This window comes from Podarcis liolepis, assembly GCF_965112155.1.
Source record: "Podarcis liolepis genome assembly, chromosome: 18".
NCBI lineage: Eukaryota > Metazoa > Chordata > Lepidosauria > Squamata > Lacertidae > Podarcis > Podarcis liolepis.
The window spans coordinates 8381514-8406774 of NC_139572.1; the positions used below are offsets into that span (position 1 = coordinate 8381514).

The 25261-nt window shown below is 45.0% G+C and overlaps 1 protein-coding gene across 4 annotated transcripts in view; it reads right to left on the minus strand.

Annotated features, from left to right (window-relative positions):
- Positions 1-25261, minus strand: part of KDM4B (lysine demethylase 4B) — a 188554-nt gene that overhangs the window by 24059 nt on the left and 139234 nt on the right. For all 4 annotated transcript variants that reach the window (XR_014520980.1, XR_014520981.1, XM_083483665.1 and 1 more), the window contains exons 12-13: positions 18476-18596; positions 12046-12224 (exon numbers count right to left, since the gene is read on the minus strand). Coding sequence is in view for 2 of the 4 variants with exons in the window: in XM_083483665.1 (XP_083339791.1) it covers positions 12046-12224; positions 18476-18596 (300 nt within the window). In the remaining 2 variants the exon portion in view is untranslated. The remainder of the gene's footprint in view (positions 1-12045; positions 12225-18475; positions 18597-25261) is intronic.

Genomic DNA, 25261 nt, shown 5'->3' on the forward strand with positions numbered 1-25261 from the left:
TGCCCACAACTGTCCCTGGGGTGGGGTGGGTGGCCTCGAACCACCAATCTTCTAGTTGACAGCCAGACGCACTGACCCATTGCTCCTCAGGAAGCTGTGGTTTGGTTGAATCTCCTTTATTCCAGTCACAAGGAGATGGGACAGGCAGCGAGCTAAACTGGGGCAAAAATAGGTTTTATTTTCATGCAGAAGAAGAAGAAGAAGAGTTTGGATTTGATATCCCGCCTTTCACTCCCCTTCAGGAGTCTCAAAGCGGCTAACAATCTCCTTTCCCTTCCTCCCCCACAACAAACACTCTGTGAGGTGAGTGGGGCTGAGAGACTTCAGAGAAGTGTGACTAGCCCAAGGTCACCCAGCAGCTGCATGTGGAGGAGCGGAGACGCGAACCCGGTTACCCAGATTACGTGACTACCGCTCTTAACCACTACACCACACTGGCTCTCATGCAGGTCAAAGATGCGCACACACCTGCATGTGCATTTGCGTACACACACAGGCTGGGAGCCTCAATGGTGCTCCTCTGGAGGCTTCACCCGGGGCAAAAAGCCCAGCTAGCGCCCCCCCCCCCAAACCTGGCTATGGCACCAGCGAAATGACACAGTGGGGGAATTCACACTGGAGGAAAACATGGTTTCCCTTGAGATCTGAGCTGAGCTGAAGTGACTCACATTGAAAAACTAAGGAAGAATACAATTTTAAAATCCTGTAAAGTTGTGTGTCAGCTTAACATGGGATTCTGATTGATGTGACATTTCTTAAACTAAGGAGTAGCCCCACCCAAAGATGAAGTCATGGGGAAGAGGATGCAAACAGTTTATCACGACTTCTTGGTGCCAGACCTATGAAAAGCTGCAGCTGACACATACCCCAATTTCAGTGGAACCATTGGAAAAAATCAAGGGTTCATGGTGGCCGCAGGATGTGCTTCAGATAAATATGGGGGAGGAGGTGGGGAGGAGGAGAAGGAAAAGGACATGGTAGGTTTTGTAGGAGATGGATGAGCAAGGGAGGGAGGAAACATGAAAGGGGGTGGGGTGGAGAAGCTGGGTGGGCAGATCCAGTAATGAGCCTTCAGGGAGGAGACAGAGGAATGAGCAATCTGGCAGGCTTAAGCAGGGGCAGTGTCTCATTAGACTTGAGAAACATCAATTCAACATTTATTTGATGCTAACTGCATGGCCAGCACTGCAAAGCATTTGCTCCATCACGCTCAGAGGAAGGAGCAAAGGAGGTTCACAGGTAGGTGGAAATGCAGAAAGGGTTACCCGCTGCTGTTTTCTGAAGGAGTTATGACAGACAAGCAGGTTTTGGGGAGAACAGGACATTAAGAAAGGGGACATTAATGCAACATGTGTATGATCATATACTTGTACTATGATCATCAATCAGGAACAACCATGTCTTGGCTCTCTGTGTTCCCAACTAGCCTGGAATCCTAATTTTTCCCACGCAGTGAGCTTATTCAAGATCACTTCATATGGATTAGCTAGCCCTGTTAACTACTTTGGTGGCGGGGCAGTGAAATGGTGTGGAGTCCAGGAGGGTTCTTGCCTCCATTTCAGTGCCTGCTATGCCACAACGAGGCAAGACAAAGGGAAACAGAACTTGTTTGGGGCAGCTTTTCCTTTCTGTCCTTGAGGGAAAAAATGAATTTATTTCAAGCGAATGAGAGCAGAGAAAGGAACCACTGCTCATCCCACAAGAACGGTGAAGCTATGAGTCACTTTTGTTGCTATTTTCCTTTCCCCAAAGGGATCTGTATCACCCAAATACACCACTTGCCAAACATCCTTTGAAAAGGGTTTTGGGGGAAGGGATGGAAGAGACAGAGATGCATAAGGAGACAGACTAAAAGCAAGACTCGCCATTCCTCCCCCACTTCCTTGCAACTGTCTCCTGCTCCTTCAGCAGGATTCTCTCTCCAGAAGGGCACCTCAAGGCTTTTGGTAGCACAACCAGCACCGAGGGACAAAGGATTAAACAGAGACCAAGTCTCCTTATAAGTTCACTGCAGAGCAGCACTGGGCACTGCTAGGGAGACACACTCCATTGTCCGACAGCAGGGGAAATCAGGAAAGTTCTCATGCCCCCACAACACCACACTTTCACTGTGAAACTTTGGTTTTTAAATAGTGTTTACCCATGTGCAAAGAGTAGGTGGGCACAAACTGAGGCCAGCATTGGGAGAACCATCAATTCCTTATGAAGAAACTGAAGCCCCAGGAGCAAGCATGAAATTCCATGTCCCTTTACCAACTAGCACAGATATGCATGGTTTTGTCTGATTGCAAAAACTCCTACAAACAAACCCCTTCTCAGGAAAATTTAACAATTGCATGCACAATTTTGTTAAACCAACCAGAGTCTTGACTCGAAAGTTCTCAAAGCTGCCTCTCAGTAGCTCGATAAGGGTTGGTAAGAATGTCCACTGTCATCTCCTTGGTTTGGCAATAGGCCAATTCAACAAGTCCATTTTATCGTGTTGCACACATAGCGCTACTCAACCCTAACGTGCTTGGTTCTCATGTAGAATTTCTTGCTCTATGACAGCTTTAAACAGCTCTGGTTGTCTTCAATCAAATAGGCGTCTTCAGTCCCAAACCAAAGTCCATAGTCAGTTAGCTGATTCAGGCTAGTTCTCTGCATGCTTCAGTTGCAGCTACATAATCTTAACTCTGTGGTAGACAAAGCTACATTTCTGCTTATAACTGCCCCAAGAAATGGATCATTTCCAAACAAAAAGAGGAACCCACCTGTTGGCTTGTAATCCTTAGTGTCTCCTGCCAAATCAGTATCTGTGTAACCTACTAGTTATGGATTGCAATCTGCTGGCAGCTTAAGTTTACAATTCATGGTTCCCTTTTAGGTATCTGAAAACTCTCTTCGCAACAGTCCAATCCATCCTGGTGAGGGAACGCACTTTCCTATTCAGGATTCCCACGGCATTTGCAATGTCTGGTCTCATTGTCATGGCCAGGTATAAAAGTTTCCCTATTGTTGACCTGTACTGGTTGCTGTCATGTAAGAGTTTAGATTCATTTCAACTTTTTAGGAAGTCAGTAATCCTTGGTATGGTTACTGAGTTGGCTTCTTGCAGATTTAGGACGTCAAGTAATTCTATGACCACCTGCTTTTGGCTTAGAAGATAAGATCCATCGTCCTTTCTTTCAATTTGGACACCTAGGTAATAGGAAACTTTCCCAAGATATTTCCCCTTTGCATCCTTGGCTAAGTTCCTCATGACTTGGAAATTGTCTTGGAAATTTTTAGTTGTAATGATCAAGTCGTCCACAAATGCCAAAACATAAGAAAATTGTCCATTTTTTCATTTGGAGTACAAACACTTGTCTGTGTGACCTCGAGTATATCTTGGCCTCTTTGAGCATGCTGTGCCACTTCTCATTCCATAAAGCCCTTCTGAAGCCTGCATACTAGATGAACTTCCTTTGGCTTGACAAAACCTTTGGGCTGTTCTTTGAGATTCTGCTATGCCAAAATGCAGTTTTTATACGTCTCACGTCCATTTGTTTAGAAGCTAGTATGCAGTGGGACGCAGGTAGCGCTGTGGGTTAAACCACAGAGCCTAGGACTTGCCGATCAGAAGGTCGGCGGTTCGAATCCCCGCGGCGGGGTGAGCTCCCATTGCTCGGTCCCTGCTCCTGCCAACCTAGCCGTTCAAAAGCATGTCAAAGTGCGGCAGAATCCGAGACCAGGGAGAAGAGTCGGTGGAAGAAGATTGGAAGAAATTTAAAGACTATTTACAGAAATATTGTAAAATTAATGAATGTTAGAATGATGTTGGATAGAAATTAAGTGGTGTTCAGCTGTAATACTATAAGGGAATATGAAAAATGGATTATTAATAGGTAAAAATTTAACGTTACAATATTTTTAGAGTAAAGACTAGGATAAACAAAGAGGGTAAGGATTTGCTGAACCAACAAACTGAACTGGAATACAAAAAAGGGAGGCGTGAGGAGGTCCGGGAAACAATCTAATGAAAAATAAGTAATGGAAAGATTGAGTTGTTTTTAACCTTTTTTGTATTTTCTTCTTTTTTATTTTTTATTTTGTAATATTTTGAAAATCTTAATAAATATTTTTTTAAAAAAACAAAAGCATGTCAAAGTGCAAGTAGATAAATAGGTACCACTATGGCGGGAAAGTAAACGGCGTTTCCGTGCGCTGCTCTGGTTCGCCAGAAGTGGCTTAGTCCTGCTGGCCACATGACCCGGAAGCTGTACACCGGCTCCCTCGGCCAATAAAGAGAGATGAGCACCGCAACCCCAGAGTCGGTCACAACTGGACCTGATGATCAGGTGTTCCTTTACCTTTATGTAATGTGTGATTATTCAATTATATGGTTATTTGATTGTTGTTGGCCGCCCTGAGCCCGGCTTCGGCTGGGGAGGGCGGGATATAAATAAAATTTATTATTATAATTTATTATGTTTAAAAGCAGTTTAATGGCGGTGTACCTCACCACAGGTGCGAAAGTATCATCTAAGTCCTCTCCATACATTTACGAGTAGCCTTTTGCTACAGGTCTTGCTTTGTAGTGCTCGACTTTCCCTTCTGCACCCTGCCTCACCTTAAATACTCACTTGCTTCCAATTGCCTTCTTCCCAAGCAGCAGCTTGGCGAGGGTCCAGGTCTTGTTCTGGTGCATGAAACTCCTCCTGTGCAGCATCCTTCCACAGGCAAGCTTCAGTGGCCAGGTGGAAGGTTCTAGGGGACATGCCAACCTTGCAATGTAGGACAGTCGTGGAGCCAGGATACCTTTGTTGGGTCTCAATTGGCGACTGACCTCTGGACTCTGCAGCCACATCTGCATCCTCTTCACCCTCCTGTTTAGGCATCTCGTCATCAGTCTCCATCTCATCCCTTCTGGCAGTAGTGCTACTTGGAATCTGCTCCTCTGCTTCTTCCTCCTGTTCATCATCTGTGCCAGGTGGTGTGGTAGCAGAAGGCAGATATGAACTGTTATATATCATTCAGGAAAGTATATGAGGTCCTGTGTGTCTTCCTCGGACTGCTCAGAATAATCTATTACCACTCCTCTCTTATCATCTCTGCTGGGCTCATCAAAATGAACCATATGTCTTGCGCTGACCTTTCCTGTTCTTAAGTCCATAACTCCGTAACCAGGCAAAAACGTTTCTTTGGCTGATTGACATCCAATGCCCTTTTAAAATGTGCTGGAGTGGGGGTTATTAGGTTGTTTTTGTTTTGATTATGTATTTTGAGTTTCTATATTGTGATTTTATCCTATGAACAGCCCTGAGACCTATAGGGCGCTATAAAAATCTCCTCCTCTTCTTCTTCCCAGCAAGCATGAAAATATGTTGCAGGGTTCCCACAACACCTTCATCAAATGCGGCGATAGGGGTTTATTGTTTTTGTTTAAAATTTTATTTTTCATATTCTCATTTTATAAATATTTTAACAGAAAAAACTTAGGTCTTTACATAATCAATCCACATTTCTCTCCTTTCTGCAGTTACATAGCTTACATCTTTTTGTTACTGCATATCCAGTTCAAACTTCTTTACTAATATTCCCTTTGTATTCCCTCTTAATTATTTCTTACTGCACATGTTTATGTCAATCCTGCTAATGCTTTGTTTACAACACATCTTCAAACAGTCAGTAATTTCCCATTCTGTTTTAAAAAGTCTCTTTTCTTGGTTTCTTAATTCTTCTGGTAAGTTTCACTATTTCTGCATACTCCATCAATTTCAATTGCCAGTCTTCCTTCGTTGTAACTGTTTCCTCTTTTCATCTCTGGGCATAAATCATTTGAGCAGCCATAGTAGCATACATAAATATATATTCTTCCTGCTCTTTGGGTACCTCTCCACCAATTATGCTTAAAAGAAAAGCTTCTGGTTTTTTTAAGAAAAGTGATCTTCAACCTTTTTTTCAACTCTATAAATCATTTCCCAGAAAGCTTGTGGTACCTTACATGACCACCACATTTGGAAAAAGGTACCCCCCTTCTCTTTACATTTCCAACAGGTATCGGATTCAGACTTTTTGCTAATTTACTAGGAGTCAGATACCATCTATACATCATTTTCATTTCATTTCATTTTATCGCACCACACGTTGTAAATTTCAAATTGACATTCCACAACCTTTCCCATGCTGCCAATTCAATATTATGTCCTATATACATTGCCCAGAGGGGTTTACTGTTTTTGGCTAGATGAACCAGAGTACAATGCCACCTGAGAATGACCTTCAGAGAAGCTTCTTGAAGGTGAGATGAGACAGTTCTTAAGGGTGAAGTCCTCCATATGCCATCCCACTCAATGACATTAATTTCTTTGCATTCCCCAATTTGTGTTCCACAAGTATACTATAGATCAATGAAACCAATATACTTTGGTTTCAATATACTTTGATTCAAATATTGTGAGGGAATGAAATCCTCCCCCTCTTTCTTCTATATGTTTTGCAAATGAGCAGCACTGGAGAAGTTGAAGCCAATTAGCATGTAGGTCTTTTAGCATTCCCTTTAGCCTTTCTTTCATTTTTGCTTTGTCTTTGTATATTAGGTCTCGAATTCTATATATGCCCGTTTCCCCATTCTTTATATTGCCAATATTTGTCTTCTTGTATAAAGGTGGGATGGTCTAGGAAGGGAATTGATGGAGACGGTTCATTTTCCTTTGATTTTTGGCCAACAGTGGCCAACATTTTCCTTTGATTTTTGTCATAACTGCTCTTTTTAGAAAAGGGTTATCAATTCCCTTTATCTCCAAATCTGATAGTTTTAAGAAGGAAAGTGCTTGGAATAGTGGCATGGAAGGGGATAGTTCAATTTGACCCCTAATCAGTGGAATTAGTGATTTAATTTGAAATACCGCATAGCAGAATTGTAAGTTTGGCATTCCAAGTCCTCCCTTAGATCTATGTTTATAAACCATGCTGGAACTAATATGCATTCGTTTACCCAGCATTTTCCATTTTCAAATTGCACACTGAAACCTTTTCTGTCCAGCGTAGACACACTAAGCATGTTGCAGTTCAACATGCAACATTCTCTCTCAATTGATTGTTTCGCTTGTAATTTAAGCTTCCTGAACTTGCACTAGATACCTTTATGGGAATATTGCAATCCATTAATGGGTTAATATTATTAATGCCTCCAAAGAAATTATTATCATAACTTGATTGCAAAGAACACCCAAATTGGTTAACCGTCTATTTGATTTTGTGCCATAACTGTTTACAGTTAGATTCTTCTCTTGCAAAAGACAACACTTTTTCTTTGCTCCCCTTATTTTGGCTTGCTTGCTTAAATGCAGGAGATTTTCCCGAATTCACGGCTTCAAAAAATCTGGAGATGTGTCCCTCTTTGTTGCACTTGAAGCAAACCATTTTTCTGGTTGTAGCCTTGGCTCTCCTTTGGGACACAGAGTTGAGTCACTGCGTCTTACACTGCTGGCTGAAGAGTTTGCTCTTTTCTCTACATATTCCTATTTCGGGTGCCCAATCACATTTCCTAGCGTTAAGTTTGGCTTATAACCCATGAGAGTTGCAATTGTTTGAAATTTAGGTCCTGGTGTCCCCAGGAAATTGCAAACTTTCTGTTCCTCATCCATTTTGTATTGTGAAATTTCTAGCTTTTCAATAATTGATAGGAACACTATCATGTGACTGTTGGTCCTTCTTGGATTCAAGCTTTAAATTAAATAAATACCTCACCCAGGCACGGTGTGAATGCTTCCTTGCTAATCAAATGCTTTTTGCAAATTTTCAATCATCTGAGCTGATATGTCACCTCTCTCTGTGTGAACCATTTGGGCACGTGAAATACCATCCAGAATGATAGACACTGCCAATTTATTCTGCTGCTCCCACTCCTCTGAGGCTCTATCCTCAATGGATTTCTGTTTCTCAATACATTCTAAAATACCTTTCATATCATATTTTGCTTCTAATCATTTTTTACACTGGATGAAATTGCTTTGTGGAAGCTTAGGTAATTTGAAGCTTTCTTCAACAACAGAATTCCTGCTATCCATTTCATTTTAGAAAAATCAAAAAAGAAACACCCCCCCAATAAAAAATTGAAAAACTGCCAAAAATAGAACATTCTCAAAATCTCCAAAAGGAAAGTAAAATGATCTAAGCCTGTTTCCTAAAAATCCGAAACGAAAACCAAAAAGCCAAAATCCTTAAAAGGAAAATAAGTACCGTATTTTTTGCTCTATAAGACTCACTTTTCCCCTCCTAAAAAGTAAGGGGAAATGTGTGTGCGTCTTATGGAGCGAATGCAGGCTGCACAGCTATCCCAGAAGGCAGAACAGCAAGAGGGATTGCTGCTTTCACTGCGCAGCGATCCCTCTTGCTGTTCTGGCTTCTGGGATTCAGAATATTTTTTTTCTTGTTTTCCTTCTCCAAAAACTAGGTGCGTCTTGTGGTCTGGTGCGTCTTATAGAGCGAAAAATACGGTATATTTTTATCTTGCTGTTCTGCATTGGAAGAGCAGGTCGAGAAAGGAAGGGTGTGTTACACCTCTCACAACAGAAACAAAAGCACCATGTGGCAACTAGGAAAAATAAAACACAAAAAAATGTTTTTTCTGGTTAAAAATCACTTTTGAAAACCCAAAACTCTGCAAAATACTCTTACAACTACAGTCCTTAACTCTGCCATTTACTAACTAGCATAGATATGTATTCTTATACTTATTTCACTGCTTCCAGATTGGATGGCTGCAGTGCACTGTCCTGCACAGTGTCAGGAAAAAGCACCAATGCAAAAGCCAGCAGCAGGTGGCTGGAAAGCAAAACAGGATGTTGTTGTCTGCCAATGTACTGCTGGGGAAAAGGGGCAGTCCATTCACTGTACTGAGCACCGGATGTTAGCTCAGAGTGTCATCTGACCTGTGCTGGAAGTGCAGGGGCAGAGTTGTGTCTCTTCTGATGGAGTCTGAAGGGTGCAGTCGCATTTCTATGTACTGCTGAATGACAGGAATAAAACATGTAAATAGGACTCCTGTCTGTCTCATTTCCCCTCCCTGGGGAGAATGCAGGGAGGGAGAGAAGAAGAGAGAAGCAGAGGGTGTGTTCTTTCTCACGTCTAATGAGAAGAATCCCCGGTTTGTTTACCTAGCCTGCCGGGAGTTGCAGACGGAAGGTAAACACAGTATCTCACTCAATTGCCTCGGGGGAGGCCAGGTACCTCTGACTGTGAGCTGAGATACTAACACACAGTACAAGATGCAGCTGCTAGAGTATTAACTGGGACCAGTCAATGGACAGGCATCTTGTCTGTGCTGAGAGACCTCTGCTAGCTCCTGATCATTTTAGGAGCCCAATTCAAAGTGCCTTCAACCAGCCTTCCCCTGCACGATGATCTTCAGATCCTGCAACTTCAGCATGGCTAATGGTCAGTGATGATGGGATCGGTAGTCAAACGACATGTCTGTGGCACCAGGCTGGGAAAGGCTACACAACTTGGGACCTGTTTATCTAACGAAGTGTTTGCTTCTGCATCAAGCCAACAAGCACTGTAGTAATCTTTGGAGGCATCTGAGGTGAAGCAGGTAGCAGCCAGAGAGAGGATATTCCTTTACGGGGCTACTCGGCTTATGGAATTCTCTCTTTGGGGAGTCCTGCCTGACACCTATGTACATATCTTTTTAGCACCAAGCAGAGATCTTTTCATTTTCCATTGCTTTTATTTCCCGAGGAGTTATAGCCACTGGTTTTATTCAACTTATTTACCCATTGTCATTTATTGGCTATTTATGATTTTTATTGTAAGCTGGTCTGTCAGTCACTGAGCTGAAGGGTGCCACAGAAAGCCAATAAATAAAATGCAAGTCTTGTCTTCCTAGATCACACTGATAGTCCATCTATTCTAGCTCCTGTTCCCAGCAGTGGCCAACCTGAGGTCTCAAGAGAGCTCACAAGAGGAACATAAAAACACTTCGTTTGCTCCCTGCATTTGGTCCCTTGAAGTGTCCAGAGGTTTTTTGGCCGGGCTGGGCTGGGGGTGGATGTTGACCCTCATGATTGAGGAGATTCATTACAGTAGATACGCCTTTCCTCCTTGAAGCTTGCCTCCTGCAACCCATTTCCCTGCAATGTGTTATGATGTGGGAAGCGGGGGGGGGGGGAGAGAGAGAGCAGTGGGTGCAGCTAGGACTTCCTCTTGGGTCCCATAGTTCCCACTTCAGGTGAAATGAACTTCCCAGAATACTATATGATAAAGTGGGATTCCTTGGCAGGTTATCACTGGGAAACCAATTTTACATTAACCTGAAGGTAATCAGTTTAAGGCCACTGATAATCTGGAGGTCAAGCAAAGATAGCTATTGCTGCATCCCTCTCCTTTTGGTTCCCCCTGGATAACTGGTTGGTTGTTGTGGAAGACAGAGCACTGGGCTAGGCTGGTCTTTTGGCTTCATCCAGCTCAGCAAATGTTACAGCTATTCCACCTCCAGAGCAAAGAGTTCTGTACAGTATTTTGGCTGGCCCATGTCCTACGTGGTCTGATTCCTAATGTACTTTTGAAACGAAAGGTAGTAATGATTAGATGCGGTGCATTTAGTAAGTGCTTAACACTTGCCTGTTGCCAAGGAAAAAAATAGCACACCCACCCCGCCCCCGCAAACAGAACTTCCCAAATCTTGAAATGCCAGCAACCGCTTCTGTTAATCAATGAAGCTTGGACTGTGCCCAGAAAACATACACAAATATTATATGTTATTTACCCTGACGATAGGGAGATTAAACCCAGCATGATGGAGAAGAGAGTGTTACATTCTATCCTTCCAGTTCCTGCTCTACAAAGTGAGGCATGAGCCCCAGATGATCACTAAATTGCATCCTTCAATTCAGTTACCGGCCAATTAAAAAAAAAACAAGTTCTTCCACATCCTGCCATGGTTTAAAGATCAGTAGCTCTTAAATATTTTACTACCGATTGCCACCTGAAGGGCCAAGGAGATAGTGGTACTATAAATAGCTCCTCCTCTGAACAGCTGGAAGTCAGATACCTGTATGTAGGACTGACCCATAATATGGCCATCTTTAAACAATTCCCTCTAAGGTGCAGTCTGCATGTGCAGCAGAAAAAGGCACTAGAGCACTGAGGGGGTAGACAGAACAATTTCTGATTACAGGTGCATACTTTTTAAAAAATGCTTTTCAAACTTGCAGAAAGAAAACTGGCAAAGCGGGAGGAAGGCTGGGCTAGAACCTGACTGGCTGCCTGATATGCTAGTTTAGCATTTGCAGTGAAATTTCACACAAAGTAAATGGTATAACACGCCTACAATACAAAGTGGAGCAGCCCATCTCAATCTGACACATGTCAAGAGCCAAGGCTGACACTGTAGATCCGTATGTTTGGGGGTGCTGCTGCTTTGGCTTTAACAAGGGAGGTATCAGCAGGCTTGGGGGACCCCAAAGCCTGCCGAAGTACAACAAAGATTTAGGGGGAAAGGAACCCTATATGGGTAGAGAACTCCCCTGAAAGTGGCCACAGAATGCTCACAGGCTGTTGCTGGGGCAGGGTGGGGTTATGTGAACTGGAAGGGGGAAATGGCTGGGAAGGGTAATGGAATTGAGTATCCTGGGAAAGGCGGACTGGAACGGGCTAATCAGAAATCAGATGACCGAGTGCCTATTAGTTTGGAAGCAAACTGAGGTCACCCACAAATGATATTGAGGATATTATCATCATCACCATCACCACCACCACCAGTTGAACTGGAGGTGAGTAATAATAAATCAAGCATACACCCATCGGCATAACTGCTGGCCTGCAATGTGACCAAGAAGAAAGCTGCCATCTCAAACGTTGATATCAATAGATGAGACACCTACATACTTACTGTTCTTCACCCAAAGCTAGAAAGATGAAGCATGCCAGAATTGTGGTTCTTCCGCAGGGGACTTAAGAGCTTTCTAAAACCCTTACACACCTTTCTAAAGGATTACAGGTATTTAAAGAAATTGCTTGCTGATTGAGGGGACCTTGGGGTGTTGTGTGCTTGCTCCTCTACTGAAGCTGCAGAATTACCTGATTATAGGGATAAAAGAGGGTGCAGATGGCGCAGTATGGCTCAGTCGATGCTGCAGCAGCATTGAATCGCCTCTCCGCAGCAAAGTTGGGTGCTTTGTTTTTCCACAGCAGGGAAAGCAAGGACTTCAAGGGCTCGGGGTCACCAACATCCTCCTCACCAGAGAATGGGAGGGTTTCTAAAGAACAAGATGAGCAGAGAGAGAGAGAGAGAGAGAGAGAGAGAGAGAGAGAGAGAAGGGTTAGGTAGAGAGGCAGGAACAATGACTAGGGATGGCCCACTTTGTAAGACCAATCCACTCAGCCATAAAGAAGACACGATAGCGAGTCATCCAAAAGCCAATCAATTAATGAAACAAACACACACACATTTTTTGTAAACATGTACCTACCAAATAACGGAACACTAAGTAAGTGAACTTTTGTTTATATAAGCTTAGACTTCTGGACCTACTCAACCTTAATGGCTGGTTAAAATAACTGTAAAAAAAGAAAATATAAAGTGAAAAGCAACCACAGTACTGCTATAGAGAAATCAGCTGGGGTTAGCTAGCCTTGGAGCAGTCAAACCATCCTAAAATGTCATGGAGGAGGCAGTAACTTTTCAGTGCATCAGAAGAAGTTCTTATCTCCTCTTTGTCAGCTGCCTCAGGATCCATGTGTGGAAGCCATTACTGGCTACAAGCTACCTCTAGAACCCAAAACCGCATGTCTCTGAATACCAGTTGCCAGACAACAAGGGGGAGAGAGAGGGCCATTGACTTCATGTCCTGCTGGGAAACAGGATGCTGTGCTAGACAGCCCTTTGGTTGAATTCTGCAGGGCTATTTTAAAGTACGACTACTACTACCAATAATGATGATGATGATGATAATAACAACAACAACAACTACTACTACTGCTATTACTACTTTATTCTGCAGGGCTATTTTAAAGTATGACTACTACTACCAATAATGATGATGATGATAATAACTACTACTACTACTACTACTATTACTTTATTAATATGCTTCCCATCTGATTGGGTTGACTCAGCCACTTTGGATGGCTTCCAACAAAATATTAAAACACAAGAAGAAGAAGAAGAGTTTGGATTTGATATCCCGCCTTTCACTCCCTTTAAGGAGTCTCAAAGCGGCTAACATTCTCCTTTCCCTTCCTCCCCCACAACAAACACTCTGTGAGGTGAGTGGGGCTGAGAGACTTCAAAGAAGTGTGACTGGCCCAAGGTCACCCAGCAGCTGCAAGGGGAGGAGCGGGGAAGCGAACCCGGTTCCCCAGATTACGAGACTACCGCTCTTAACCACTACACCACACTGGCCCCCTGTGCAGGGTTGCCTTCAGATGTATTCTAAAAGTCAGACAGATGCCTATTTCCTGGCATCTGATGGGAGGGTGTCCCACAGGGCAGGTGCCACTACCAAGAAGGCCCTCTGCCTGGTTCCCTGTAACCTCCCTTCTCACAACGAGGGAATTGCCAGAAGGCCGTCGGAGCTGGACCTCAGTTTCTAGGCTGCTGGAGACACTTCTTCAGGTATACAGGTATAGCATGCACTTGGTTAAAAAGTGAAGGAAGCAACTGGCACACTATCAGTCTGGATTGTTCGGCACAGAGTGTTGTTCCCCCAAACGCTTCCATGCAGGCCTCTCGTTTCCCAGCTTCCCTCCCCATGCACAGTGGTCTTGTCTATATCGGCAAGAGATGCTCAGTTCAGAAGTGCTGCCAATTCCTTGACGGGGAACAGGAGAAGTCACAGTTTCATGTGGCCAGGCTTGACAGCTCTGTGACTCAAGCCCCTGAGAAGTACCAGTGCTTCATGACAATATCCTTCAGGTGGGAGGCGAAGCCTCCTGGCTAAGATCTGGCAAGCCAATGGGTAGAGAGGTGAAGCTATCACCAGAAACAGAAATGACACAAAGGATAAAAAAAACCTGCTGCCAGCTGTCACCTGCAAACCTCTCCCCTAGACGACTGTGGAGGTGCTGTGATGCAATCAATGTTCACTCCATTCTAATTGTTCAGGGGAGAGCTGTCAGCGAATAAAATGTCGATATCTTGCACAGATTCTGTGAAGGAATGGAAAAGCTAGTTTTCTGGCTGCTAATCTATATTGTAATGCAACCAGGGACGTTGTGGTGGCAAAGTCAACGAAGCCTGATTGGCAGAGCTGTCTTCATGTCAGAGATAGGCAGGAGGGCTGCAGCCTGCCAGAGATTCAGCTGCTTAGGATTGAAAGAGAGCTAGGGCAATTCAAACAGCCCAGGAGAAGGATAGGCCTAAGAGAAGTGGGAGGGCAGGGGAATAAAATACAAGGAAGCTGGAAGGGGCTTGCAATGGGAGTAATCTAGAAGAACGAGGGAATGAAGAGAAATCCAGAGGGACGCATCTGAGAGAAGGGCAAGGGGCAAGAAGAGAAAGGAAGGAACTGTGCACATGTAGTAACTTAAAGTGGCTAACCAAAGTATCTCTTCTGTGTCTCGCAACGAAAACAGACCATTGGGCTTAATGTGATAAGTTCCTTTTTCACAATGTATGGAAGGTATGCTCAAATGTGCTGGTCCTACTCTCTGCAATAGAAAAAGCAATGCAATTCTGCTTTGTAACTTGCAATCCTGTGCAGGAGAGACTTCCCGGTTTCAGGACCTAGCACATCAGCAAACAGTGAATACTTTCAGATAAGTTAACATTTCCTTAGCAGCAAAAATAACAGGTAAGAGGAAACAGAAAAAGGGGTATGGAGTATCTCCAGGCCCAAATAGCACTGGCTGAGAGTCAAATACCACCACCCTACTCTCCCCAGCAGAGAGAACCAATTCTCTGGTGTGCACAGCATTTGTGCCACCCACTGCAAAACTTATCATGGCAAATCCAGTGTTCCACTTTTCTACAGTGAATGAGGATATCATTGAACTGGATGTTCATAGCTGCAGCCATCCCAGGGTGCAACTTCTGCAGAAACGGCAACATCTAAGCGTGGATTGTCCCCAAACCAGAACTAGTTTAGGAGCTGTGCCTGTCCTAGAATCATAGAGTTGGAAGAGACCCCAAGGGCCATTGAGTCCAACCCCCTGCCAAGCAGGAAACACCATCAGAGCACTCCTGACATATGGTTGTCAAGCCTCTGCTTAAAGACCTCCAAAGTAGGAGACTCCACCACACTCCTTGGCAGCAAATGCCACTGTCAAACAGCTCTTACTGTCAGGAAGTTCTTCCTAATGTTTAGGTGGAATCTTCTTTCTTGTAGTTTGGATCCATTGCTCCATGTCCGCTTCTCTGGAGCAGCAGAAAACAACCTTTCTCCCTCCTCTATGTGACATCCTTTTATATATTTAAACATGGCTATCATATCACCCCTTAACCTCCTCTTAACCTAGCATCCTAGCACCCAGAGTGGATGGAGAAGGGAGAGGGGAGAAAGGAAGTATTCCTCTCTTTGCCTGACAGTCCTGGTGACAGAGCAGGGCCCAACCTCTACCTAAAAGAGGAGATGGGGCTTCCTGCCTTTCCCTGGCAAACAAGGCATCTGCAGCTGGTCCTGCATCAGGACCTAGATCATGACCTCCACCAGCAGAATGTGGCATGTAGGCCTTGTGTCATCCTAATGGGGTGGAAGAACTTCCAGTGGAGTGATGCTACCCTCCTCTGCAGCCTTGGGCACACCACAATACAGTGGTGCCCCACAAGACGAATGCCTTGCAAGACGGAAAACTCGCTAGATGAAAGAGTTTTCCGTTTTGGAGGTGCTTCGCAAAACGAATCTCCTATGGGCTTGCTTCGCAAAACGACAATGTCTTGCGAGTTCCTGCTGGTTTTTCCCCTCCCCCCCCCTTTTCCTAAGCCGCTAAGCCGCTTATCAGCTGATCCGATCAGCAGATAAGCCACTAAAAGCCGCTAATAGCGCTTATCCGCTAATCTTTCAATGGGCTTGCTTCGCAAGACGAAAAAACCGCTAGACGAAGAGAATCACAGAACGGATTCTTTTCGTCTTGCGAGGCACCACAATACCCACGCACCTGCCTGCAATGACCACCCAGCAGTGCCTCAGCCTCCTCATCATATAAGTGCAGGTAGGTGCCCAAGGCTCTGAGGAAACCATCACACACCTTTGGGAGCACTTGACTTCCTGGGTTCCGTTTCCCGTGCAGCTGCCCCACCCACATCTGCCTATGCTCCTTTCAGAGGAATCTATCAGTAATGTATGACTACCCTTCCCTGCCTGGACCAGAAGCATTACAGCTGCACTGCTCACCTGCAACTTGAATGTATGTATTATTTCTGCCCGAACTCCCCTAAGGGGAAATGATGAGGGAAGAGAATAGAAACAGGCAAACAGAAAAGTTTTGCAGAACTCCATCAACACCCAGTCCCTTGGCACGAGACAAGGAGGAGTCTCTCCCACGCATTGTGGCAGTTACAAATCTGATTAGCACAGCCTTGCAGATTCAAGCACTTGAGGATAATCCTCTTCACTGTAGGGGGGATGGGACGACGACATTTTGTTTCGAAGAAGACTTGAACCATCAGTCTGGACATAGGATAACAGTGGCCCACTTCTATAGTCATAGGGAACGGGGACCTCTGGCTGCTGAGCACTTTCCGCAGTCCACGCCAGAGGTGTGTCCATGTATGCACAACTGTGTGTCTGATCATGTGCTAAGAGGCATTTGTGCTTCGCCCTGCCTGCTACTGCCACATCCCAGTGTCAGGAGCTACAAAGTTGTTCCTTTCTGATGCCCAAATTCTAAAAAGGAAGCCACTGGCCGGCATTGGCAGATAAAACTCCTGAAATGCTATGGCACCTGGAGGATTAACGGATTCCTTATGGCATGTGAGGTTTTGAAAGATACAGATGACTTGGTTGGATATTATGATTTACTATTGCTAAATAAATTTGTTAGTCACTTTTTCTTGTCCAAGGCAACTCAAACCAACTTACGAGCAATCAACCAAACAAACTAGAAACAAATCCACATAGATACATTAAAATCAAGGGGGTATGGGAAATTAATAAATCTCACCCACTCTAAAAGGCCACAGGTAGTTTAAGAGGCAAAATTATAGAGGAATTATAGAGGAACATTTCTGCCTGGCAACTAAATATATATAATATGATGGTACCAGGTGAGCCTCCCTGCGGAAAGCATTCCACAAACAGGGAGCCACCACTGAAAAGGCCCATTCTTGTGCTACCACCCTCCAGACCTCTGCTGCAGGGGGTACAGGATTGTAGGGTCCATCTTGGTGCATATGGGGAAGAGGCGGTCCTTGAGGTATTGGGTCCTCAGTCAGCAAGCAGCCAAGCAGACAGGCGAGGGGAAAATTGAGAGAGTCAGCATGGTGTAGTGGTTAAGAGTACTGGACTAGGACCTGGAAAACAAGGGTTCAAATCCCCACTTGGCTCACTGGGTGTGACCTTGGGCCAGACACAATTCTCAGCCTAACCTACCTCACAGGGTTGTTGTGGGGAAGGGGAGAAGTATATACATCACCTTGGAGAAAAAGATGGGATAGAATGAATCAATCAATGAAAATATCATTCTGGTGGCCTTAAAGAGATGTACAGTGGTGCCCCGCAAGACGAACGCCTCGCGAGACGAAAAACTCGCAAAACGAAAGGTTTTCGAGTTGCCTCGCAAGACAAATTTCCCTATGGGCTTGCTTCGCAAAACAAAGCTTGCCCAGCAAGCTCCGGGGACAGCGGGAAACGCAGCGCGTCTTCCCCGCTGTCCCCGGACCTGGGGCTGCGGGGAGAAGATCGCTTCTCCCCGCCGCCCCTTGCTTCAAAAGAGGTCCGGGGACAGCGGGGAAGACGCGCTGCGCTTCCTGCTGTCCCCGGACCTGCGGCTGCGGGGAGAAGATCGCTTCTCCCCGCAGCCCCTTGCTTCAAAAGAGCTATCTTCTCCCCGCAGCTCCTTGCTTCAAAAGAGGGGACAGAGCGGCGCTTCCCCTCTGTCCCCGGACGGTCTCCATAGGAACGCATTGATTGATTTTCAATGCATTCCTATGGGAAACCGTGCTTCGCAAGACGAAAAACTCGCAAGAAGAAAAAACTTGTAGAACGAATTAATTTCATCTTGTGAGGCACCACTGTACAGATGAACACTTAATAAAAAGAAACCAATATGTCCTTCCTCACTCAACAGGTTTGTATGCACAAGGTCTCACGTTCAATCCCGGGCACCTGCAGTTAAAGGTTGCAGGTCAAGTGAAAGACCTTTGGGCTGCTGCCATATCCTGCAAGTTTGGATACCCAGATGGGGATCCGCTGGCTGACAGAAACAATACTATAACTATCTGTAGAGATCGAGAGGCAGGTGAACACACACACACCCCTACCTCCACCTACCTGGGAATATTTCCACCAGGAAAGATGGGGAGAGTTGGACAGCATAGCTGGAAGGTGCTTGGAAGAACCTGTATACTTACCCTCATCACTTGAAGCTTCCTGTTTCACCACAGAAAGTGGGGAGCGTGTGGGTGGCTTGCCCAGTGGGTGGCGGCGACTTTTCTTAATCTCCATCTTCAGTTTAGAGAAAGTAGAAGTTGTCTGGCGGGGGGAACAATGACAAAACAATACAACCGTATTATTTCAATATATGTCAGCTAACTCAGGGTGATGGAAGCAAGGCGCATGTTACAGTGAAAAGCTTCAAGGCAGGTCATCGCTACCCTTTGCCCTGTGGTGATACCAGGTCAGCAAAGTCCTGCGAGTTGGGGGGGGAGCATAGTCAGAGCTGTGCATCCCCTTATGCTACAAAAGCCCAAATTCCACAACAGAGCAATGTAAACTCTGAAAGTGAACGCAGTGTTTAGCAATTTTGCTTAACCCAGCCTGCTTCTGCCATGAATGAGGAGCATGGAACTACAGAAGTCACTGAAAGGACTCTTCTGCATTGCACATACGCTTTCAAGCCTTTCTCCGCCACCACAAGGGCTAGAAACCTCAATCAAATCAAAGCAGAAGCCCTCAAGGCCCTGAATTCTACAGCAAATCCCTCCCCTTGCACAGGATTGCAAGAGCATGTAACATATGTACCTTTGAGAAGGGTTACGGTTATTTTCTATATGGATACTCCAGCGTGAAAGTTCTGAAGACCTTTTTAATGACATTAGAGACAGCATTTGGGCAATGAAAACACCTAATGGGGGGGGGGGGTTTGAAAATTTTTCTTTTCTAAAAGAGGCTTTTAAAAGCAGGACTGGATAAGTATGTGACAGAGGCACTCTATTCAAAGAGCTACTAAAGAAAGGGCTTTCTCAATAGTGACACTCCACTTGTGAAATAGGCTCGTCTGGCACAAGTCTTGTAGTCTTTTCATCCCCAGATGAAAATCTTTCTATTAAAACCAGGTTTTTTAGAACACTTGTGGTTTTTATAATCTGGGCGTCTCGGTTTAACAAGTCACATTTTATTGCAAAGAATAATTTTTAGATGTTGTTTTTTTTAAAAAATGGGCAATATCATCAAATTAAACCATACTCAGTTATGACTAACACAAGTTATCGCCCATTTTGTGTTGATTTTAAGACAGTATTTTATTTTAACTTTTGCCAACCTTCTAGAGACAGGGAAGGGATTGCACACAGGCAAGGGTTGCATCCATGCCATAGATTTGAAGCACTCTCGTGCCACTTTAACAGTCACAACTTCATTGGTCCACCAAACTAAGTGTTGTCTATATAAGCTGACTGGCAGCAGCTCCCTGGGGTTTCAGATGGGAGTCCCATTCCTATCTGGAGACGCTGGGGACAAAATCTGAGACCTTAGTCCACCAGATCTGAGCTATGGTCCTTTCTCCCAAGATAAAGTATGAGTCTAGTCATCCTGGTTCTAAAAAAAAAAAAAGAGGGTCGATTTAAAAAGGAACTCAGATCAAGGCAGATCAAGGGGGGCAACCCTAGATCAAGGCAGACTGGGGGGCAGCCTTGCTCAGTATTGACAAAATAAAAAAAATCCTTCCAGTAGCACCTTAAAGACCAACTAAGTTAGTTCTTGGTATGAGCTTTCGTGTGCATGCACACTTCTTCAGATACACTGAAACAGAAGTTGCCAGATCCTTCTATATAGTGAGAAGGTGGGGAGGGGTATTACTCAGAAGGGTGGTGGGAATGGGAGATTGGCAGGTAGCTGAGATGAGCCTGTTGACGACTCTTAACGACTGCAATAGGTCTTACAGGAAAAGGCAAGGGGTGAGAAGGTGAGAAATGTATTGACAGTGATAACTCAGGGTTCCTTACAGGGGTCTTTCCCAGATTTGCCAGGTGATGCCGACATTTGGGTCTGGGGGCTTTGGCATACAAAGCCGTTGTTCTACACTGGGCAGCCACAGCCCTCCCTCTAATGAATGGTCCAGATGGTGAACGCTTCACTGTGCTGGTTGACAAGGAGCTCTGCTAATGTTGCAAGATACACATTCAGACTTTTGGGCTGCATTCTGGAGAACATGGTGCTTCATGGGCATCCAGGAGCTGGCCATCTCCGCTCCCGTGATAGCGTAGCCTGCGTCTGCTCAGGAAGGCTGGATTAAACGATGCACAGAGCTGGAAGAACCATAACCGAACAGGTCTTACAGACACAAGCTTTTCATTTACCAGGCAGACTTCATGTCCCCAGTTGAGGCACCGGCTTGTTTCTCCTTCCGCATGCGTTGTGTTCAAACTCCTAGTAGCTTTCATAGCAAAACCAATGAATACACACAATTGTCACACCTACCTGCTGACATATATGCACACACACACATCCATCTGAATTTTAAAGCCCACAAAGCCAATTATGCTAGAAAGGCTCTGTCAGAGAAAGGGTTGCCTAGCGATGGTGACTCAGTATAGGCACTCCAAGGAAATTCAGTGTGTTTCAGTAATTCTCAGTTCTGCAGTGGAGAAGAGTCAGGGCCCTTTTCTTCATCTACAGTGGTACCTCGCAAGATGAAAAACGCGCAAGACGAAAGAGTTTTCCGTTTTTTTTTGTTGTTCCGCAAGACGAATTTCCCTATGGGCTTGCTTCGCAAGACGAAACGTCTTGCGAGTTCTTGCGAGTTTGTTTCCTTTTTCTCAAAGCCGCTAAGCCGTTAATAGCCGCTAAGCCGCTAATAGCTGTGCTTCGCAAGACGAAAAAACCGCAAGACAAAGAGACTCGCGGAACGGATTAATTTCGTCTTGCGAGGCACCACTGTACATTCTTTGTGCACCACTGAGGGGGCTATGTGGGCTTTTCCTTTTTATCCAGAAATCAATTTACTTAAAAAAAAACAAAACAAAAAACCGTGTCAGGGACTGTGCTAAGGTAAGGTTCGTGGAATGCTGACCGAGTATACAGTACCAGAGAAGAGCCTACCAATCACAACTTTTTATGCCAAAACAAGACTCAGAGGTAATCTATCTAGAATTAATCGCGCTATTTTTATTCTCAATGCCAATATCCATGGGTGAGTGGAAAGGAGAAAATATACACTTTTATGACCCGGACTGGGGACTTGTTCCATGGAACAAAGACCCGTGGAAAGTAATGGCTCAGTTGGTTGTGTCCTTTAGTTTCCTCAGTGTGTGCGCGCGCCTGTGTGTGCCTCCACAGGCCTACAAAGGTTCAGTCACATGAGCAGTCTGAAGCAATACAGCTGAGACACAACTGTGCTGCTCTTATGTCTTGGCTAGGGAGACAATCCAAACACCTTTGTTCTCTGCTTCTGAGAATTGGGACAGTGTACGAAGGGGAACTGCAGGAGGGGGTTCAATATTTGCTGCTCTGGATTCTGGAAAAAAAAACCTCACGACAAGCTAAGACAGCCCTGCAGTTATTTCCTAGTTACACATTTTTATAAAAACTCTTCACCACTTGGCAGCAGAGAGGAAGAGCTCTTCTGGAATACACCTCTCGTTCTACCTTTTTGGGGACATTACCCTGAAGTAACAATGTCTGTCAGCAAGGAATTCCCAAGTAGTTCAGCCGCACGTTGTTTCTCTGTGGAACTGCAAGCTCTATGCTCCCCTGAGATGGCAGCACTGCTCTTGGCTATGGGGGGACTTATTCTATGGTAGCTGACACTTTTTCAGCCTGCTTCCACTATCACCCCAAAAATATAATTGCAGCCTTCAAAGTGTATTTCGTTCAAGGCCCAAACTTCCCCCTCACCCCCCTATTCTGCTCCTAGGTATCCCCAGCTTCTTATAATACTACTAATGCATTCTTCTTCTTCTTCTTCTTCTTCTTCTTCTTCTTCTTCTTCTTCTTCTTCTTCCTCTTCCTCTTCCTCTTCCTCCTCCTCCTCTTCTTGGAGTACAATTTTAAGGAAATCCTGTGACACCAGCATGCGCAAAAAGTGGAAAGCTGCATGGGCCAATAAGGGATAGAAACTCTGACAGTAAAAAATGCCCATCTTTAAAGAGCAATGGGGTATTTATGCCAGGGAAAACCGTATGTTCACAGGCCCTCCTGCCACATCGGAAGCGCTGCCCTCCATCACCACCTGGGGCTGGCCAAGCATAGGTTCCATTTGTTTCTAATGCTCAGCCAGATGGTCTTACATCAAACAGACACGGAATACCAGCCTAAAAGCTCAAAGGGGGACAAAAGAGACCACAAGGAAAGAAAGAAAATGAAAACAGCAACAACACCACCATTTATTGCCAGGCTACAAGCCACAGGCACTTCACAGCCAGACAGTGTAAAACATTGCACCTGCTCCGCCCATGCGCTGGCCAGCAGCACAAACACGGGCAAATAAGAGTTCTGCTTTGGCATCAGGCACTTAACAGGTTGCAGCACAGTCTGATTTCTTGGAGGCGTCTGGCGCAGCCAGCCATGGAGAACTCCCATGAAGAGCCAAGGGCATTCCAGCGCCACTCAGGACTGGGCAGAGGCACCCAGAGGCGGCCCCGTTAAGCCCAAAGGATCTTGTTGATTTTCAACCGGATTTTTCTCCAGTCAGCCGCCACTATGTCCGAGTACTGCTTGTACAAAAGGTGCCTCAAGCGGGCAACCACGTTGTGTGGCAGAGCACGCTTCCCTCTGCCCCCGCGATAGCTAACAGTGCTTCGCCACCTCCGCAGCTCATCCGGGGGGACCATACGGGTGAACAAAGCTGCAGCGTATCTCGCTGGCTTGCCGCTAACTCGCTTGAACAACTCCCGCCTCTCCCTTCTAGGGATCCTCCACAAGGTGATATCATCCGAGCGTAGGACTGCCTGCAACAGGTGAAGGTGCGTTACTTACACTGGAATGTGCAATGGCCACCTCCCCACATTAGAAAAAAATAATAATACATCCTGAACCACTCAGCTTACACTGCAGCACACTCATCTGGGCAAGCCTGTTCACATTCCAGGGGCTGAGGGTGGAATGCAGCGTTCGAAAGGGCACACAATTCAACACAGACAAACAATTTGACAGAGAAACAGACAACACACAACAAGAGCACCCCAAATTTCTTGGGCTTTGGAGATCTGCCTGACTTACTTCAAGTTTATCTCACTTCAACAACGGTACAGTGGTTCTTTGCTTATAAGCACAAATTCTTCCCTATCAATGGCTCCCTTATTAAGGTCATTCCTCTTGGGCCCTGAGGAAATATTATACTCAGGGAACAACATGATATAAAGTATATAACATTAACATAAATGACAGTGTCATGAAGCAAATCTCTCTGCTTGGAGAGAAATATAATGGGTGCATGTGGGGTGGGTGAGGCAGGGGTGGTGGTCATGTGAAGAGCCAGTGTGGAGTAGTGGTTAGCGTACTGGACTAAGACCTGGGATTCTAGTCCCCACTCAAGTTGTGAAGCTCTGTGGGTGACTTTGGGCCAGTCATGGTCTCTTAGCTTAACCTTCCTCACAGGGCTGCTGTGAGGATAAAATGGGAGAGGAAAAACCATGTATATCATCTTGAGCTCCTTGGAAGAAAGATGCAATATACATGCAATTAAATAAATAAGAAGTTTGCAGGCCAACTGAGTGAGCCACTTAAAGGCTGAAGAAGAAGGTGATGTCACCGGCCAAACACAACAGGTCAAAGACAGAGTCAGATGAGAAGCACACAGAAAGGAGAGTCTGCCCAGTGAGCTGATGGGGCTTTGTCTCAACAAGAAGCCATTTCAAACTCCTATAAGCCTGACAACATCACACTGCACTTCCAGATGAACTGTCTGTAGCCACCAATTCCAATACTGCATTCTGAGATATCACCGGGGGAATTCCCACTTGCCAAGAGTCAAACTCTAGGTCAAACCTCTACTCAATGCCTGCCCAGTTTAAAAGGAATTCCAAAAACACAAGACTTACAAAGCCACTAGGTGATTTACAGAAAGGTAGACAGATTGACTAAACATACAAAACCCCAAACTCCTTTTAAAGTGAGGGTAGGCCCTGAACATTAAAATCTGATGAACTTGATTCAAAGCACACTGTTTCAAAATTGGTATAATTCCTCTCCGGGTAACACACAAACCATGAGAAAATGTTACAACAGGGCAGTTCTGTCAGGACACTGCAGACTACAAGTCCACAAGGTGCCCTTTTTGTCCTCTTACTAGGTGCAAATGCACACAGACCACATGTGTGGCTGAAAAAAAAATATACAGCAAATTTCCTATTTGCCATCATTTAATTTCTAAGCATCAAGTCCCTCCCCTCAGTCCAACTTTTTGAACTGTGTGCGTAAATTATCTGGCTGAGGCAGGGATCATTCCTTTTGCTGGAGCACAAGATAGCAAAAAAACACATCAGAAGGGATGCGATGTGCTCAAGAGCTAAGAAGAACAATGCTAAGCAAGCCTTGCAAGCAAGCCCAAAAATGCTTGTACTAGCCTGCCAATACCTAGATGGCCTGAAAGGATGAGGGTCAACTAAGCTTCCCTGCCTTGTCACCTGGGGGAGTGATTCTTAGTCCTCACAGTTGAGGTTATTTCATGTTCGGATTCATCAGAGGGGGAAAGCAGCATTAACGTCTCTGAGAAATAATCAGGTGTTTGGGGATGGCGAGCACTAAGCCATTCCTGTCATCATCTTCCCGGCCCGGCAAGCTAAACACATGGTGTTCACAAACAATACAAGCATCAACAGATTATCAATGCTGCATCTTCAATCAGAAGACTGTTATGATCCAAAAAGGCAATCTCATCAGAGAACCCATGTTGTTCCAGTGACTAGGAGGTTTGGCTTCTCCTGGGCTCAGGTCTGTCCTCTGTTATGCACTGACTGTGAAGACACAAGCACTCTGTT